Source organism: Borostomias antarcticus (genome assembly GCF_949987555.1).
Source record: "Borostomias antarcticus genome assembly, chromosome: 19".
In the NCBI taxonomy this organism is placed as follows: Eukaryota; Metazoa; Chordata; class Actinopteri; order Stomiiformes; family Stomiidae; genus Borostomias; species Borostomias antarcticus.
The window spans coordinates 17,904,027-17,924,374 of record NC_140252.1 but is presented as its reverse complement, the minus strand read 5'-3'; the positions used below and the strand labels follow the sequence as shown (position 1 = coordinate 17,924,374).

The 20,348-nt window shown below is 48.2% G+C and overlaps 1 protein-coding gene across 1 annotated transcript in view; it reads right to left on the bottom strand.

The window, feature by feature from the left end:
- Window positions 1-20,348, bottom strand: part of fig4a (FIG4 phosphoinositide 5-phosphatase a) — a 71,559-nt gene that overhangs the window by 50,531 nt on the left and 680 nt on the right. Inside the window, exons 3-10 of the mRNA XM_084453777.1 lie at window positions 18,643-18,741; window positions 17,187-17,310; window positions 10,678-10,834; window positions 10,029-10,079; window positions 6,995-7,164; window positions 6,440-6,568; window positions 3,307-3,407; window positions 1,012-1,174 (exon numbers count right to left, since the gene is read on the bottom strand). Coding sequence (XP_084309903.1) covers window positions 1,012-1,174; window positions 3,307-3,407; window positions 6,440-6,568; window positions 6,995-7,164; window positions 10,029-10,079; window positions 10,678-10,834; window positions 17,187-17,310; window positions 18,643-18,741 — 994 coding nt within the window. The remainder of the gene's footprint in view (window positions 1-1,011; window positions 1,175-3,306; window positions 3,408-6,439; window positions 6,569-6,994; window positions 7,165-10,028; window positions 10,080-10,677; window positions 10,835-17,186; window positions 17,311-18,642; window positions 18,742-20,348) is intronic.

Genomic DNA, 20,348 nt, shown 5'->3' with positions numbered 1-20,348 from the left:
ATGATGTCTGCCCACTGCTCCTGGCTGCCCCTGGAGGACGACGACTCGGATGGGAGAAGGAAACGATTTCCACTGACGACCGCAGAAGCTGCATGTGTGTGTGCTGTGTGTGTGTGTGTGTGTGCCGTGTGTGTGTGTGTTGTGTCGCCTCTCACCAGTGAGTACTGTGTGTGTCACCGTGTGGTGGATTAAAGACCCTCCCTCAGGCGCTGTAATTACTGTAATTATTATATAATGATGGAGGGATGATGGAGAGGAGACAGAGGAGTGACGGAGGAGCGTTCTGTTTTTAGGAGGCCATTTCATCTCGGGGGACAAGCTCTGTAATATTGTACAGTAGCTTCTAAACACGATTAGATTTAGCCGAAACGTTGCAAAACAGCAAACTATATAATAGATGTGGCGTCTAACATGGGTGTCATCCTTGCATAACTACTTACTAGTACTGCTATATATTGGAGGATGAGCTGTGGTAAAAGTTATTTTAGTGATAGAGAATAATGAATATGTGCGTCTGAATAGTGAGTATGATAGTGAACAATGAATTTACCCAGGGGGGACTTGGGTGATAGTGAATATTGAGTATGGTAGTGAATGAGTTAGTGCAGTACACTTTACAGGTTGTGGGTGATTTGGGTATAAGCAGTAGCGTTTCTAGCTTATATGCCACCCTGGGCGAACCCACTGCAGTTGAAAAAAGTTGAACTTTTCGGGCTGTTCTGACGACAATGGTAGTTTTTCAGCAAAACTACAGACACAGTGAACGTTAGCACTAGCTAACATTAGCGAGCTATCTTAACTTGGCTAGTTAATCTACAGTCTGCAGAAATACGGCACTCGTTGCAAACGTAGGTGTAAAGCATTGTAAAACATCGGTAGCCTAGCCAGCTCTAAAGTCTAGCTTTAATACGCTCTAAGCAGTTGGAAACTTGGAGCTGTTCAGCTACATACAGCTCGCTGGTGGACACACACCCTTGCAGCGCGTTAAGTGACGCGAGGTACGGTGCTCACAGCGTATAGGGGGCTTGGGCATCATGGTGGAGATGTCCTGGGACCAGTACAGAGGGACGGACCCGCGGACCTGGACGTAGGACGAGTAGCTGCCGGCGGAGAACGACATCACCGACGCGTCGTGGATGATCTGCTCGGTCTCCACCTCATTGGCCACGTCCCCCTGTGAGAGGGGAGGAGTCGGGGGAGGAGTGAGATAAGGGGGGAGGAGACAGGAGAGGGGGAGGGGACAAGTGAGGGGTATGAAGACTTAAGAATGTGACATTGTCAAAGAAAAGCTACACTTGGATATGACTGACAATTTAGTATAATTTGCACTGCTTATTTCACTTATCGGTCTCTCTATAGGAACCACCTGAGCCAAGCGGCGTTCTCAAGGGGTAGTGAGCTATTTCGGACATTTAGCCCCATTTGTGGTCTGTCTACCATGAACCTGAAACATAGAGACCATCATTTCACTGATCAATCCAGTATTGAGCTAGCTGCAGTTTTTATGCAGGCTCTCACTGGGCTACAATGGAAGTCAATAGGGCACCATAAATGCATTGAAAAACTATGATAAATGTGCTTTTCCGAGCAGGGAAGCACAGGGTGTAGTCTTACCAGTCTCATTATGCCATCCTGTGAAATATATCACAATCTGAATATTTTTACATGTTTGGAATGTCTTGGACATGAGCATTCCCCTGGCGCTTGCTTTCTCTGCTCCCATGGAGGACGTCAAACACCTAAAAATAGCATTACATTTCACAGGAGAGCATACTGAGACTGATAACATTATACCCTGTGCTTCCCGTCTCGGAAAAGCACATTTATCATAGTTTTTGCAACACATTTACGTATGCCCCATTGACTTCCATTGTAGCCCAGTGAGACCCTGCAGAAAAACTGCAGCTAGTTCAATACTGGAACGATCGGAGAAATGATGGCCTCTATGTTTCAGGTTCATGGTAGACAGACCACAGGGCTAAATGTCCGAAATAGCACAATCACAGACGATTGGCTCAACATCTAATCAATCAGAACAACCAATCAGCTAACAATGGTCGTTAATCACAGAGAGCACTGATTGGTCTGTGTGTCAGAAACAGCGAGAGGAGAGAGACCAGAGTGATCCATGGAGAGAGACGAGACTGATCCATGGAGAGACCAGACTGATCCATGGAGAGAGACCAGACTGATCCATGGAGAGACCAGACTGATCCATGGAGAGAGACCAGACTGATCCATGGAGAGAGACCAGACTGATCCATGGAGAGAGACCAGACTGATCCATGGAGAGAGACCAGAGTGATCCATGGAGAGAGACCAGAGTGGTCCATGGAGAGAGACCAGACTGGTCCATGGAGAGAGACCAGACTGGTCCATGGAGAGAGACCAGACTGATCCATGGAGAGAGACCAGACTGATCCATGGAGAGACCAGAGTGATCCATGGAGAGAGACCAGACTGATCCATGGAGAGACCAGACTGACCCATGGAGAGAGACCAGACTGATCCATGGAGAGAGACCAGACTGATCCACGGAGAGACCAGACTGATCCATGGAGAGAGACCAGACTGATCCATGGAGAGAGACCAGACTGATCCACGGAGAGACCAGACTGATCCATGGAGAGAGACCAGACTGATCCATGGAGAGAGACCAGACTGATCCATGGAGAGAGACCAGACTGATCCATGGAGAGACCAGACTGATCCATGGAGAGAGACCAGACTGATCCATGGAGAGAGACCAGACTGATCCATGGAGAGAGACCAGACTGATCCATGGAGAGAGACATAATGCAAGCTCTTGATATAGAGATAGTTTAGCAGGCTACTGTTTACTTATCTTGGAAGATCTACACATTATAATTCTGTACATGTTTTTCTTCTCTCCAGGCTCCTCAGGCTAACTTCCAGGCCCAATATGTCAACATACAGCCGGGTAGTTGAGTAAGAAACCCAGTCTGGGTCACTGAGGTAAAACAACAGCCAGAGGCCGGCCTGCCTGCCTGCCCGCCCGCCCGCCCGCCCGCCCACCCACCCACCCACCGCCCGCCCACACACACACACACACACACACACACACACACACACACACACACACACACACACACAGAATATCAGACCGTCATGCAGGGACATGGAAGTCATATCAGACCACCCCCCCCCTCCCTTGACCACCACCAATCACAGCCACCCCCCGCCCTCCTTTCCTGCCTCCCATTCGCTCCCCCGCTGCTACTGTGAATCACTGAGGGACTGAGTCATCTGGGTTGCCGTGGCGACGGCGGCGGGGGGGCGGGGTACCTCGCAGTTGGCCCCCCTCTTCAGGAAGCGCGTGCCGGCGAACCGGCTGGACCGCCGGGCGATGAGCGTGACGTGAACGGGCCGGCCGTAGATCAGCAGCTCTGCACGCCGGGGTCAAGGAGGGTCACGCGCCGCACGGACGGGCACGCACACACGCACACACACACACACACACGCTCAAACACACACACACACACACACACACACACGCTCAAACACACACACACACACACGCTCAAACACACACACACGCTCAAACACACACACACACACACACGCTCAAACACACACACACACGCTCAAACACATACATGCAAACACACATGCAAACACACACACGCTGAAATACACACACATATACACGCAAACACACGCTCAAACACACACACACACACACACACACATACATGCAAACATACACACATGCTCAAATACACACACACACACACATATACACATACATGCAAACACACACACACGCTCAAATACACACACACACATATACACATACATGCAAACACACACACACGCTCAAATACACACACTCACACACACATACATGCAAACACACACACGCTCAAATAAACACACACACGCTCAAATACACACACATATACACGCAAACACCCACACACACAAACATACACGCAAACACACGCACACAGATACACTCAAACATACACACAAACATACACACACACTCACGCAAACACATACACACATACACGCAAACACACACACACAAACACATGCACTCAAACACACGCACACACACTCAAACACACACTCAAACACGCACTCAAAAACTCAAACAGACACGTACACACACACTCAAACACACACATGCATTAGCATGTACAAGTCATACTTTCTATTTATGTACATCACTTTTTCGACCCCTCGGTCCACATCCCCCTCCCTCCCCGCCCTCCTCGCTCAATGATTCAGCTTTTCGACTGGACTTCCCAACGCCACCCTCGCCACGCCTCCCTCGCTCTGCCTCCATCCGTCTCTCCACTGAGCTCGCCTTCACAAGGCGCTCGGCTTCTAGAACTCTTCGACTTCTCCTTCCTCTCCGTTCACCCCTCTGACCGCTCCGTTTCTCTCCTCCTTCTTCTCAGCTCAACACCATCACTCGTTCTCTCTGTTGGCTCTCCGCTCTCTCTCTCTCTCTCTCTACCTATCGCTCTCTACCTCTCTCTCTCTCCCTCTCTCTCTCTCTACCTATCGCTCTCTACCTCTCTCCCTCTACCTCTACCTCTCTCTCTCTCTACCTCTACCTCTCTCTCTCTCTACCTCTCTCTCTACCCCTCTCTCTCGCTCTCTCTACCTCCCTCTCTCTACCTCTCCCTCTCTCTACCTCTCTCTCTCTCTCTACCTCTACCTCTCTCTCTCTACCCCTCTCCCTCCCTCTCTCTCTCTCTACCTCTCTCTCTCTACCTCTCTCTCTCTACCCCTCTCTCTCTCTCTACCTCTCTCTCTCTCTACCTCTCTACCTCTCCCTCTCTCTCTCTGAAGAGAACCCTGGAGAGATGGCTTCCAGGAATCATTAGAACTCAGCCACCCACACAGTGGCTCTCCTGGCCTTCTGAGACTGTAGCGCTGTGTGACTGCGGCAGTATACACGTGTTTGTGTGTGCGTGTGCGCGTGTGTGTGCGTGCGTGTGTGCGCATGTGTGTGTGCGCGTGTGTGTGTGCGTGCGCACCTCTGCCACGAAACCCAGCAGGATAACGCTGCAGGAGATTCAAACATGACCAGTTTCCTCATGGACGAATTTTGAGTAATGTGACACGCACACCGAAGACCATGAATGACTTCGGGAGGGAAATTCGTCAATGTCCGTGTGGCGTTTTTAGTGGCGTCATGAGCAGCTCTCTGATAGGTCAACTAACGCACGGTAGGTCATAGCCGATAGGTCAACTAACACGGTCAAAGCGAACTCTAGCTCTGACTCAGGTATCCTCAGTGAGAGTTAATCAAGGTTTCCAGAATGAGAGCCGAGGCACTCTCGCACCACAATAAATCAGAAACTCTTATTTATTGTTTATTATTTGTTATTCTCCCGTGGTTCTAGGCAAGCTCCGAGCTCCTACGCCGTTATAAACAACGTAACCAAACTAAGGCTCTCGGAGGACGCTTCTAAAATCACTCATGGAAAAGATGTGTACCCCCCTGAAGTCATTAATTCTAGGCTTTGATCAAATCTTCTAAGCTTACAGGCATCTCAAAAAAGGCACACGACGATGCGAAGACGTGCACGCACGCACGCACGCACACACACACACACACACACACACACACACCCCACACACACCCCACACACACCCACACCTTACTTCGGCTTGGAGCAGAACACACTTCTCATCCCAAAAGGCAACAGATCTGACTATAGCAGCTCATTCGTTCAAATATGCCGACGGGTCAATCCTGTCAGCAGATGGCCAGATTATGGAAACGCTGCGCTGTTTACTCAGCGGATAACCATTTCTTAATTGCCGTCTTATATTGCTATGCGACAGTGTGGAATATTAACACTCAAGCCGAGCGTCTGACTGGGCAGACTGGGCCTTGGAGACCGGCGGCCGGCTCATGCTGTCGTCCACGTGTGGCGGAAACCAGACACTCGTCTGCTCCAGCGCTCGCTAGGCGAGGGGGTGAGGGGGTGTGGGCAGCGGGCGAGCAACACGAGGAGGCTGAGGTTGTCTTCTAAAGGCCGCCAGACGCGGGGGCACGCACGTGCGCACGAACACACACACACGCGCGCACACACACACACGCGCACGCACCCACACTCAGGGGCGCATGGACGCGCACACGCTCACACACACATACATTCAGAGTACTAACAATAGACATGTGACACCACACACACACGCACACAAACGCGCACACACACACACACACACTCAGAATACTAACAATAGACAAGTGACATCACAAGGGTGCGCGCACACACACAAACACACACACACACACACGCACACACTCTACATACTAACAATAGACATGTGACACCACACACACACACAAATGCGCACGCACACACACACACACACACACACACACACACACACACACACACAAAGCGCCGCTCTCCAGGCTTCCGCGCGGGCGAGCAGGGAGAAAGGATACTGGACTGGCCGCAGAAGCCGTGGATGATGTACATGAGCCAGTCGTGATGCACCGTGTCCTTGACCCGCTCCAGCAGCCGGCCGTTCCACACATACTTCCCGTACGGCTCGTTCTGGAGGCTGTGGACCACTGATTGAGAGGGGGGGGGGAGAGGGGGGGGCGGAGGAACACAACAGCGCGGAAACTCGGGTTACACAGGCGGGATTAAGAGAGACACACAGTAGCGCAGGGGAAAGAACGCCGGCCGAAGGTGAGATGGATTTGGGCTTGGGCGTCAGCGCCCGACCCGTGACAACTAACCCCCCTTCCACGGTGTTTACTATTTGTTTTGGAAGGCCTCTCGCACTACGGGCTGTTTACAATCCTGACCGGTTTCAAGATCGGGCTGCGTAAGGAGAATCTTAACAGATGTTCTCCGGGATCTCACGCGTGCACTCACGCGACCAGGTTGGAAAATAACGGCTCGTCACACACCGCAGGGTGTTATCGAGAGAGAGGATCACGGAGAGACTGTGTGTGTGTGTGTGTGTGTGTGTGTGTGTGTGTGTGACTAACCTTGTGTGGGCAGGCCCTCGTCTTCAAAGATGTCGAAACCGTCCTGGCGGCTCTGAGTGTGAAGCTCCTCCTCCGCCGTCGGCCCCACCCCCGGCCCCGCCCCCGGGTCGCACGGGAAGCTCAGCAGCGTCAGGTTGTACTGCAGCGAGTGGCTCAGGTCGTAGCTATAGCTGGAGGGGGAAAGGGGGGGGTCAAAGGTCAGACACACAGGCAGGCGTGTGCGCACACACACTGTCGCATCCTCCCTGGGGCCATTCGGCGCGAGGCTGCCACAAGGGCGCGTCCCGTGGATGCGAACGCGCCCAACTTAGGCCCCAACTAAAAGTCAGTTTCAGCACCATGGACAGCGCGCTCGAGGTGAAAAGGCCAGAGAGGCCGCGACCGAGCGGACCACTCGCCACCGGCACCATGGACAGCGGGGACAGGTGATCAACGGGGTTTACAGGCCGTTCCTGGTTCCTCGGGCAAACCATACTCCCCAGCTGCACTGAGTTTGCCAATCAGGTCTGGACGGCGTGATCACCGGCTGCGCCCCAATCGGTTAATGAGCCTACGAGCTACTAGAGGCTTGGCCGGGGAGTCTCTCGGTCGTCTACGGACTCAGTGAGTAGCTGCACGGTGCTTACTGCTCGACCTGCCGCTCTACCTTTATGAACCTGCTAGCGCAAGCTTTTCTTATCGTCTTCAGAAGCAGAAGCCCAACCCCTGACCCCTGACCTCGTCCCACGCAGCTCGCCGCCGGGAGAACAGAACCCCGGCTAACCCCGAAGATCGTTTTTCCTTGTTTTGAGTTTTTGCATTAAGTTTGTTTCAATAAACGCACCGATGCGTGTAGGAGCCTCACGTGTCGACCATGTGTTTCGCCGTGCTCCACCCCTGTGCCTTGGGAGATTACAACACACACACACTTTGATTGATTGACACATAATTAGTAAGGATGGAGTGTCTAAATAGTGTCTGATTAATTAAGGGTATGAAGCCACGGATGAGCGCATGGATGTGCAGACGGATGAGTGGACGGACGAACAGATGAGTGCTTCTGGGATTGGCTTCTGCGCTGCAGGGATAAAAATACTGAAGTGGGTTGGGTCAAATCAATAAGCAATTTTTGGTTAAAAGAGGCTCTATGCTTGTTGCTAGGGGACGGGGCAAAGATGATACGGTCGACACGGGGAAGGAGTGGGCGCGCTATTATAAGGAGGTGTGTCTGTCTGGCAAGGAGAGACTCAGTGACTCAATCAGCTCAGGGTCACTGAGTCCATGTTAACCTGAAGAGCCTCCGGATGCTCCAGGCCCTGATTTAAAGGGCCCAATATAGAACTGTGCTTTAATAGTGTTGCTCCTAGTGTTGGCCCTTGTCTGCCTAGTTATATTGCACCGTGCTATACATTACTGGCTGATTCGGAGTCGTTAAAATCTCCCCAAAGTACTTTAAGCGTGTGTGCTTGCCTTCTTTGTAGTTAAAATTGTATATATTGTTTTATAAATCAATATAAATTATTAATAAATTGTTGTATAAATCTGTTTTAACTTTCTTATCTTCTGTGTAGTTTTAATGTTTTTATGCTTCTATAACTTTCTGATCTTATTGCTACTTTTCCATGTTTCCATCTACAGCCTTATTGTAACTCTGGTTTTGAAAGACTATTTGTTTTATAAATAAAGTTTTCTTACTTACTAAGCTTTGTGTGTGTGTGTGTCACCCTAGCTTGTGTGGCTGTGGCAAAGTAAGGAGGAGTTCAGGAAGTAGTCCCAAGTCTTTGCCGCCGTGTCTGTGCTGTTAATTGCAGTTGTATAACGTCAAGCATGCTCGGTGTGGAGGAAAATAATAAAATATCGATCTAATCATCGTTTCTGCTGTGGGGAGAGTCCTTTGCTCGCCTCAGAACTATCCTGAGGGTTTGACTGAGAGAGGAATTTGTCTGCTGAGCAGATCGAAAACAAGTTGAGGCCTTCAGCAAGTACTGTATGAATTCTTGAACAACCACCTTTCTACCTCTCTGAGTCGTTTGCAATCAATGTTGCATTTGTCTGGCTCATGCAGCATGTGTTGAAAACTAATGACGAATGGAGATTGCTTCTTGGAGCAACAAGTGCAGACGAGAGCTGCTTGTGAGAGGTGAGGAGTGAGGTGAGGAGAGGTGAGGAGTGAGGAGAGGAGAGGTAAGGAGTGAATTCAGAAGTAACCACGATCCCCTCGAGCCTCTAGTGAGACCATCCTGATATTGAGCTCACAGTCTGTTTCTCTCCACAGATCAGTCTGGCCTTCCCCCTGTCTAGAACGATTTCAGTGGGCAGGACTACTTGCCTTGACAGACAAACTTAACAAAGCGTAACAAAAACTTTGCCAAATTCATTCGGAAGAACGACAAAAACATTTCTCTGTTTTCCAGTGAGAAACTCGGCATAGTGAATACTCTTGTTCTGTAACTGCTATCAAGTTTATTTCTGCAATAACTGCGCTTATCGTCGTGTTTATTCTTTAGCCTTAACATTACCACTTGTGTTCGGTAACGTTAACGTTACCACTAGTTGCTTCGGGAGACGCCATTAGCCTACTGTTTCTGTCAGTGACCTATATTTCACGTCAAGTACAGGACCCAATCAGCGGCTCCGTTCCACTGGGGGACAGAGCAGCAGTTAGAACGCAGTCCCTGATTGGTCCGGTCACATTTCCAACTTCTGGAAATCGCTCTAGATAGGGGAAAGGCCAGAGTGATCTGTGGAGGGAAACAGAATGTGAACTCGCAAGATCAGGATGGTCTCATGAGGATACCTCCCCTTCCTCTCCAGTAGTGCTTTAAATATCTGGGGAGGCACTTTATAAATACAATGTATTATTATGAATGTACTATACTGCTGTATTATTATGGAGGGAAGTCGGAAGATGTCATACACACATACTAATGTGACATATCGTACACACACACACACACACACACACACACACACACACACACACACACACACACACACACACACACACACACACACACACACACACACACACACACTCTCTCTCTCTCTGGCTTACCTGAAGTAGAAGTTGCTAGAAAGGTCCACGTTCTGAAAGATCCTCACGTACCTGCCAGAGGAACAGGGAAACGGAGAGGGTGCGGCGTGAACCCGTTGACTTTTACCAGAGGCGATGTCGTCACACGAAACCGTCGAAGCAGGAGATAATCAGCTCAACAATAATGATGTGGTGTGCGGTATCGTAGGAGACGGGAGTCAGGGGTATTTATGGGTCGCTGTTCCACTGCAGCACATCCACTCAGGGGTGACGGGGGACATGTGAGAATTAGACCAGCGCCAGACAGACCCTGACACGATTATGGGCTGGATTCACCAAGATCCCAAATAACACGTTCCGAGTTGCACGTGTGGTTAATTCACTTATTGTGGTAGTGATTGACACAGAAAAGAGTAATTGATTGAATGACGTCAGGCGCGAACAACCACGTCAATTGAATGACGTCAGGCGCCAACAACCGCATTTAAATGAGGGTTTCACGTGGCGAGCTTGAACGGAAACCCGTCCGTCCTGCACAACATGGCGTCCACAGACAGCGCACCTGAACGACCGCACTGCGAGATCCCAGGGGTGCTAGGCACCGCACGCTGGAATGACCTAGAAAGTAGCAGTAGATAGTAGTACAGGTGACATATGACCTCTGTCCTACCTAGCCTCGTCGGGGTGCGTGACCCTGACCGAGTCGTTGGGGATGTAGATCATGTTGGTGTCCTCGATCTTGTAGATGGAGTGGCCGCCGATGTCGGCCATCTTCCTCCGCTTGGTGATCAGGACTATATAATAGCCCTCCAGGAAGCGGACGAAGCCTGGAGGGAAAGGACACGACAGCCCACCCGCCCCCAACACAAATGAAGTCAAACTTTATTGACATAGCGCATTTCACACACAAAGGCAACACAGTGCGCTTCACATAAAGGGGAGGAGGAGTGTGTGTGTGTGTGTGTGGGGGGGGTGTAGTACTACTGTATATATACTGATCCAACCCCTCATTCTCCGGAGGGAAGCAAAAAAAAAACTGTTCATCCATTTGAGCCAATAGGAGAAGAGTAAAAACTGACCTCTCTCAACGAGAAGATCGAGCAAGCTCCTGGAACATGACGTTTTGACTGTATTAGCTACTGTATATCATAGGAACATTTTACACAGCACATATGCATAGAATAAATACAACATTATAAGAGACATATCACTATTCTTCTTCTTGGTTTGGGTTTTGATGTTTCTCCTCCCCCCCAGGCTCGGGGCCGAGGGGCTGTTCTTTTACCACCCCGAGCCTGGGTGAGGGGGTCACCCGGGCTATATAACCGGGCACACCTCCAGGAGCCATGTCACCGTTTTGTCATCCACAACCGTCAGGCCACGCATTCCGTTGGGTGTCCGATATATCGGACAGTCCTGGATGACGTGATCTGTGGTCACTATCAAAAATAGAGTGAGTGAATAAATAAATACAAATATTCAACTTGAATGGCAGGCAAATATATGGTAGCTACTGTATATCGCAGTAGCCCATTATAGGATACATAACACATAATACATATAGCACACTGAGCATTCAGCAGCAAGCTCCTAGGGAATATTGAGCCAACTAGATAGAAACACCAGTCAGAGGTGAGTACCAAAGCGCAGAGGTGTCCACTTATCAAGCAGCCAACCCCCCCGACACACTTATCAAACAGCCAACCCCCCCGACACACTTATCAAACAGCCAACCCCCCCTGACACACTTATCAAACAGCCAACCCCCCCTGACACACTTATCAAACAGCCAACCCCCCCTGACACACTTATCAAACAGCCAACCCCCCCTGACACACTTATCAAACAGCCAACCCCCCCCCGACACACTATCAAACAGCCAACCCCCCCGACACACTATCAAAACGACGCCCTGGCTGTCCAGCACACCCAGAGCACAAAAACAAGGTCAAATGCAAATGCCACAACTCTAAGCCCCGTCATATCCTTATACAAACTCTAAATTCTCCATAAAAAACCCAGAAGATTCCACCACTGCAGTATACTTAAAAAACGCAATCTCTTAAATTGGGATAATCTTGTCAAATTTATGAACTGTTGTCTCATGTACAAGATCCGTCACGGTTCGCCCCCCCCCTCCGCTCACCAGCGTAGTTAGTTTCCGTTCATTCACCGTGGGTTCGACAAGAGGGCCATCGAGAGGTGACTGCCAAATCCCATTTAGAAAAAGTCTGTTTGGTCAATCTGTTTTTTCATACACTACTGCACATGAGTGGAACACAGTCCTTCAACACATGAGACTCTACCTCATACCACACCTTCAAGAAACGCATGAAAAACTGGCTTCTCCACTATCAAATACATAAGAGACTCTACCTCATACCACACCTTCAAGAAACACATGAAAGACTGGCTTCTCCACTACCAAACACATAATAGACTCTACCTCATACCACACCTTCAAGAAACGCATGAAAAACTGACTTCTCCACTAACTGACTTCTCCACTATCAAATACATAAGAGACCCAGTCTCTTAAAATTGAAAATTTTGATGAAAAAAAAAAGAAAAGTCCCATGTGATTCATGGTGTACTGTCCCTGAATGTTGTGTGTACTGTATTGATTTTAACCACTGTAACAATTTTTACATTGCAGGTAGGCCTTTTAATTTCTGGCAGGGGGACTGCCGACGGAAACTAGCCTTTTGGCTAAAATCGGGTGCATTTACACTGTGTGTTTATTAATGTATATTGTCCCTCTTAATCAAATAAACAAAACTGAACAAAACTGAACTGAAGTTCTATTCAACACCTTCTCCTGCTCCTCAGAATTCACAGGTTAGCTTTCGTTTATTCTCAGAAAAGCTACAGTAGTGTGAGTGTGTGTGTGTGTTTGTGTGTGGGCGGGGCGTGTTTGTCTGCAAGATACACAGATGCACGCTTTTCACGCAGTTTCTTCATGATGCGCTCGAAAAACCTATTAATTCGCCTTACTCAATCCAATAAAAAAAAAAAGCTCAGAGATGAGGGACATTTTGAACATAACATGCATTCACTATCCACGCCCAGAGTGAAGACGGACCTTGCCGCTTTTCCTGAGGGCTCGTTTGTGTGAGTGGCGATCACACAGCGCAGTACAAGCGCCGGTCTCTCCCACCCGAGGCAATGGAGGCTTCACATAACAGGCCGGGTGAATCGATAAGAAAAGACGTGACTGCGATAAGGCATTAATACCTCATGAATGTGAGCTGATGATGTCCGTGACATACATTGTGGCTTTTATTTGCCGAGAGCTGACCTGCGTGGCTTAACTACTGTATAAACACGGAGTTAGAAACGCCGTTGGGGCGAGGCTTGATGACCCAGCTCTGCCGTGCGACCCAGACGGTTCTCCGTTTATTCTGTTTGGGGCTGAGGGTGCAGTCTAGCTGGGTCGCTCAACACAGGAGATAATGAGAAGCTATTGAACAAGAGCGAAGCAGCATGAAGCTAGCCTCGACACCGCCCGCCTTGACAAAGGATGAGAGAGAGAAGAGAGGACACCTTGACAAAGGATGAGAGAGAGAAGAGAGGACACAATGTACTCAGTAACGTCCCCCCACACCATCTTTTGTCTGACACACCGACTCTTATAAGCAATTCTGTTGGTCGTATGTGAATGGAAGGCAATTGTGTGTGTGCTCATGTTTTGATCCATGCACAACATATGTGCGAGGCCTGTATGCCTGTGTGTAGTACTGTATACACTGTGTGTGTGTGGGTGTGTGTTACAGCCTCACCGTCAGAGTATGTAGGTCAAGGCAGAAGCAGGATGCGGGAGGCGTTAACAGGTGTTGTCACACCAATTACTTAGTCAGACACAATCACAGACCGGATACGGGCCGCATGTGGACGGACGGCTGAAGAGCCGGGGCTCCGGTCCAGACTCAAATTCTCCGCTCGCTACGCTCACTTTCTCAGCCAACGGCACCAGCCTATTGTGGCACCGCGACAGAAGGAGAAACCTAAATGAAATCCATTTTGATTCCATGTTGGAACACAGTTGTGCAGTACTATTACTGATGCAAATCAAATTGCCCCTTGGGGATAATAATGACTATCCATCCATCCATCCATCCATCCATCCACAGTAGAATGTGAAAAAGTCCGGGGGGGGATAGAAAACCACAAAAGGCACCAAGTCTCTCCACGTCTCCATCAGTGTGTCGTTCAATAGTCGACGCACACCTTCACACGGAGGGGGCAACTCCCTCAAACATATGGCCGGGAGGTTACACAGTTCTCCTTGGTTTTATTGCAAGGACATCTGCCCAATTGGCGCCGAGTCATCTTCTCCAGAGACACTTATTCCGTCGGCCCGCCATTTGATAGCCAGCTCAGTCTAGCATGGAGCAACGTTATAGTCTCAAAATGACTTTAGAATTGATTTTCGAAGTCGCGTTCATTGTCTCAATGCACTAATAGGGCCGTTATGCAAATGTGTGGATTCTGCTGGAGGAGAGAGGCTGTGTCGTTCACACTAGAGAACCGACGGGGACCAACGTTCAAAGACTTTTCGGGCTAATGCTACCGAGTGAAACGTAAGTAAGTAAGTAAAACTTTATTTGTATAGCGCTCTTCACAGCACGGATGCACAGAGTGCTGCACAGGGATTAAAAAGGCAGATTAAAAACAATATAAGAAAGCAAAGTAAAAGTGCAATGACATACAAAGCGCGATGCAATACAGAGCGCAGTGCAGTAAGAGATTACGTGTTTACGTAGCTGGTAAAACTCACTCCTCAAAAGGAGCGCCGACAGTCCCTCCTATTGGCGCAACTGTCAGCGTGTCCGCCCGGTTTCTAATCCCGCTCCGCGCATGCCGAAAGAGATACACGAATATATGCTGCTTGACCTTCACAAAAAAAAAACAAAGAAACACGTCTAACTCCTTTTGTAATCTGCATTTTGTAATCATGAGAACCTAGATGTTTGTAGTACAGATATTTAAGAAGAGTGCGGGCAGGAGAGAAATGTTGAATAGACACTGACGGAAGAATTCTAAATTTAGTACCCCAACGCCCACAGGAATGGCAAACTGTGCTTCTATTATTAAACCACTCTCATATCAGGGAAATCTGATATAAAATACTAGTAGTATCATAATATAGGTCTGTTTAGCATTGCATACTTTACATACTGTATACTTATATTACTTATTTATAATACAAAAAACACAAAATCGAATTCCCTTTCACTCCCTTAAGGACTTACAATTTGTCTTGTTTAAAAGGCAAATATTCAACACAGTACAATGGCCATGCATTGTTGTCATTTTTCCTATGCAGCTTCCCATACATGAACATGTATTTTTGATGGCATGGCATTAAGAGACTGGAGACAGACAATCAGACAGACATAACTCTAATTGCTAACAACACAATGTTTTCTAGCTTACAGTCTACTTAAAACCAAACCATAAATGGTTAATTCACTAAGACCTTTAATGGAAGTGCACATCAGCAAATGTGACCAATTTAGTTGCACTCTGGACCCCTATAAGGTCCCACGATTCTGTGTCCAGGTCTGGTCAGATTAATGAGCTTTTCTTTTGGTCTCCTCTTGACTGCTAAATAAATAGGCCTAAAATACACCCCGTCTGTCTGGTCAACCAACATCATCTGACTGGGCTTCCGTAGACGGACAGACAGGATCCCCCAATAACAGCGCCTCGTTCTGCTGAGTTCACCGTGACCTTGACCTGAAAGCCAGACATTTCAACCTGGCAAGATTAATATCAACACCCCGGCGTCGGGATTCAGCGCTGAGGAAATGAGGCCATTCAGAAGAGGGACTCACTCAGACGTCTCCTCTCACCGGCAGACATACAAATGAGAAGAGAAATAAAGGGACAGGTAGAGACACCCGGCTTGTTATTGGACTACTTCAAGTCGGACGCCGCTAACCATTTCTGATAACCGATTGGGTAACCGAAAAAGAGGCCGTCGTGTCCTTCCCTGGACAAAAACAGACTTCAGCGGGAATGATTACGCAACAGTATTTAATTAGGTGAATTTAGGACGGGGGCGACCGGTGATTGAGGCGGCCTGCTGGGAGACGATGTGGTTTCGGAGCCCTGGACGGGCTGGACTAGGGAAATCTCTCAGGCTCGTTATCCGCTGTGCTCAAGGGAAAAAAGGGCCAAACTGAAAGAGGTCTTACATAATGGTAAATGGACTGCAGCGCTTTTCCACCTTAGCGGCACTCAAAGCGCTTTACAATGGCCTCATTCACCCATTCACACACACATTCCCACACTAATGGCGGCAATTTGGGGTGGTGTCTTGCTCAAGGACACTTCGACATGTGGACAGTCAGAGCTGGGATTCAAACCGCCGACCCTTCGATCATTGAACGAGCCACTCTACCAACTGAGCTACAGCCGCCCCGAGCTACCGTGCGCTCAAGCACAATAGGTACAGTGATGGAAATAATTATTTTATCCTGATTTGATGCTTATTTTGCAAGTTTGCCCACTGTCAAAGAAATGATCCGACTATAATTTTAATGGTAGGTGTATTTTAACAGTGAGCGACAGAATAACAAAAAAAAGTCCAGAAAAACGCATCACAAAAAAGTTAGAAATTGCATTTTAATGAGTGAAATAAGTATTTGACCCCTTCGCAAAACATGACTTAGTACTTGGTGGCAAAACCCTTGTTGGCAATCACAGAGGTCAGACGTTTGTTGCGTGGAGCCCCAGACCGAGGGAGATTGAGTTATTTTGTGTTTCTTCCATTTGCGAATAATCGCACCAACTGTTGTCACCTCCTCACCAAGCTGCTTGGCGATGGTCTTGTAGTCCATTCCAGCCTTGTGCAGGTCTACAATCTTGTCCCTGACGTCCTTGGACAGCTCTTTGGTCTTGGCCATGGTGGACAGTTTGGAATCTGATTGATTGCTTCTGTGGACAGGTGTCTTTTATATAGGTAACGAGGTGAGATTAGGAGCACTCTCTTAAAGAGAGAGCGCTAATTTGTGTGCCTCATGGACATAACCAGTCTGTGGGAGCCCGAAATCTTCCTGGTTGATAGGGGATCAAATACTTATTTCACTCGATCAAAAGCAAATCAATCTATCAACTTTTTTGAAATGTGTTTTTCTGGCGGGCGGGGGCTGGTGTTTCTTTGTTTCTTCTTACCCACAATGCCGTAGGCGGACACGGCCCTGGAGAGACCCGAGGAGCCCTTCTGGCTGATCTTGGTGCGGTTCCCCAGGTCCAGGCGCCCGAGGAGTTCCCTGACCTCCTGCTGGCTGTACACATGCTGGGGACCAGAGAAGAAGAACAGGGCTGAGCACCACAGAGACGAAACCCACACTATCAACACTCAGCGTTACTCTCTAGTCATTCTAATTCTGGCGTGATGAGCACAGGCATCGCTAGGCACGTTGTAAGTGCTAGCAGTTAGCAGAGACAAAGGCTATGAATTAAATATCTCATCGACACCCGCTTGTGAGCTGGCATTCAGATTGATCTAGGCTGCGCAATAAGGCTGAATTGATGTGTTTATTTTATTTTTTACTTAACCTTTATTTAACCAGGCAAATCATTAAGAACACATTCTTATTTACAGTGATGGCCTGGCAAAAAGCACAAGCTTCTTGAGGGAGGGGGGGAAAGGGGTCTGTGAAAGAAAAAAATCAAGTTAAAGAGTACAGACAGACAGCATAGAAAGGCAACAGCAACATAAAAACATATGCACTACTTGCAGCACACATATCAAGCACAACACAGAGCGGTAGTAGTAAGACACAAGCATTATGACAGGCAGGTTCCATACATCACACATCAGGCACAACACAGAACAGGAGTAGTAAAACACGAGCATTAAGACAGGCAGGTAAAACAAGCAGTGCAGCAGCATGGGGGGGTCAAAGGGTTGTAATGAAACAACAATTGAATGTTCATGAGATTTCATCACTACAGAGCTAGCTCAAACTGTACCCTCACTCACTGACTCGGTACACCATGTCCTGTTTACGCTGCACATTCTGCTTGTTGAAGCACTGAGCGAGACGCATTAACCGATGCCCTGCGCTCCTCAGCCGACCCCCTCGCTTCTGAATCAATCAGCGGAGACCTTGTCACGATCACATTCCCAAGCAGCCAGAAAGTACACCACGTACGCACCGATATCGCACACTCACACCGACACACACACACAAATATCAATCCCAACCCCAATCACATGTAAATAATATCCACTACCCCCGCTGGGGTTTAATATGTATGGGAGTGGATGGAAGTCAATGATTTATGCTAAGAGAACTCTCTGCCCTGTAATAACAAACCAATCATAATTGACGATGGAAACAAACAAATCCGGAGAGCTCGTACAGATGGCAGTAACGAGTGCCGGGAGTAGAGAGGTGTACCCTGGCCGCTCTCATCATCCGAGCTGTCACACGCACACACTTAAGCCAGGGCGAGCTATTGTACCATTTACCCAGAGGCGTCCTGCACTGTATTACATAAGGGGCAACACGGCTTGAGTAGTTGGCAGTGGATGGAGGTGGAGGTGGGGTGTGTGTGTGTGTGTGTGTGCATGTGTGCGTGTGTGTGTGTGTGTGTGGAGGGAGCTAGATTCGAGTCTCACCTTATCATCGATAATGACCAGGTCCCTGGGTTCTGTGCGGTCAATTTTCAGAACGCGGTGTTTGGTCTGGGCATGATTGCTCCCCACGAGAAAATACCTCTGAAAAGAACCAGCGAGATACTGAGCGTGAGTATCAGACATGTGACCCGGGAGGAGAGATCAACGGCGTTCAGGGGCCGCACAATGAACCCCAGGTGACTCCAAGTTCAAGCTCTAAGAGAGAGAACACACACTTTGGTTGGCTGGCATGACTGTAGCATAAAAACACACAAAAAACATAGTTCTACTGTCTACTTCCCCCTCAGCAACTGTCACTAAAACACTGGTTACAAACTCTTCTTGACGTGATCTACCTGGAGTTGTCGTCAGCGAGGGTTAATGGTGGAGGAATCAAATCAAATCAAACTTTATTTGTATGTTGTATTGTAACTTTATTTATTGGAGGAATGCTGCAGATGAGCTTAAAAACGTACCGTCGGCACGAGTTTGAGCTTGTGCTGGGTGGATTTCGTTTCTGGTTTGTATTACAACCCTTTTTTCTTTTTTTGTATTCATTATCAATCCTGATTATTCTCTATTTTCATTAATGTTTTTAACCTGATTTGACCATGTGTGTGTGTTCCATAAGGGGAGCGCTGTTGGGTGGGATACGGGTGTATGGAGGGGTGTGGGGGGGTTAAATGTACCATACTAATCTGTACTGTGCATCTGTTTGTTATTGGCCCCATTTAAATTGATTGCTTTAATTACAAAATAAGATGAACCCAGGTGAACGACAGAAGGCAGAAGTCCACAGAGATAACGTCATATAATAGGAGAAAAAAGGCCGATTCTGTCATGCCGAAAATGGTGTTTCAGACAAGGCATCCTTTCCCCTGGCCCCAACACCGGCATCACTGGAAATTGGAAACACTGTGTCTTAAGAAAACGCCAATAGCCCTGTCAAGAGTTTCTTTCATCAGGTCATTATTTCTACTGGTGTGAGATTGGGTCTGCAGATGGGAAGTAGATACTCAGACCGTACGGACTGAAAGACTGTTGTCCCGTTCTGTCATCCATCCTCTCAGTCTCTGTCTCGTTCTACTGTCTGAACATCCTATCAGAGACGGGGGCTGAAGGAGAAGTGGTACAGCCACCATAATTTCACATTCGGCCAAATGCTACTTCTTTACGAGAAACAGCAATAATGCAGACAATAGACTACTGCCTCGACTGGGGAGGACTGTGTTGGCATTGGCCAGTTCTGATTCATGAGAATAATGACCAGGTTCCAACATCGACAGTAACAATGAGAGGATGGAAGCAGAAGGACCAAATGGACAACAAGAGTGAGATGATGTGTTTGAACCGGCTGCTTTTAATTGGTTTCTAAATGTGGAAGAGACAGAGATAATCAAATGATTTCTTAGCTGGCTACTGGTTGATTTTATGTGGTGAGACGTTTTTATGTCTTCTGTAAGCAACATGCTGCTCTAAGCTAATTGCCCCTAGTGGCAGTGGGACTAATTAAGTTGTTTGAATTGAATTTGAATTTAAGATGCGAGTGTGGTAATAGGCACATATGACAGTATAAAGAACACACTATGGCCAACAGGTGTCTTTTTAAAACAGTGGCTTCAGCTTCAGTTCAGCTAGATGACAGACATATGTTTCTCGTAATACACTCCCCTGTGCTGCCATCTAGTGTGTAAAGAGATTAATGCACC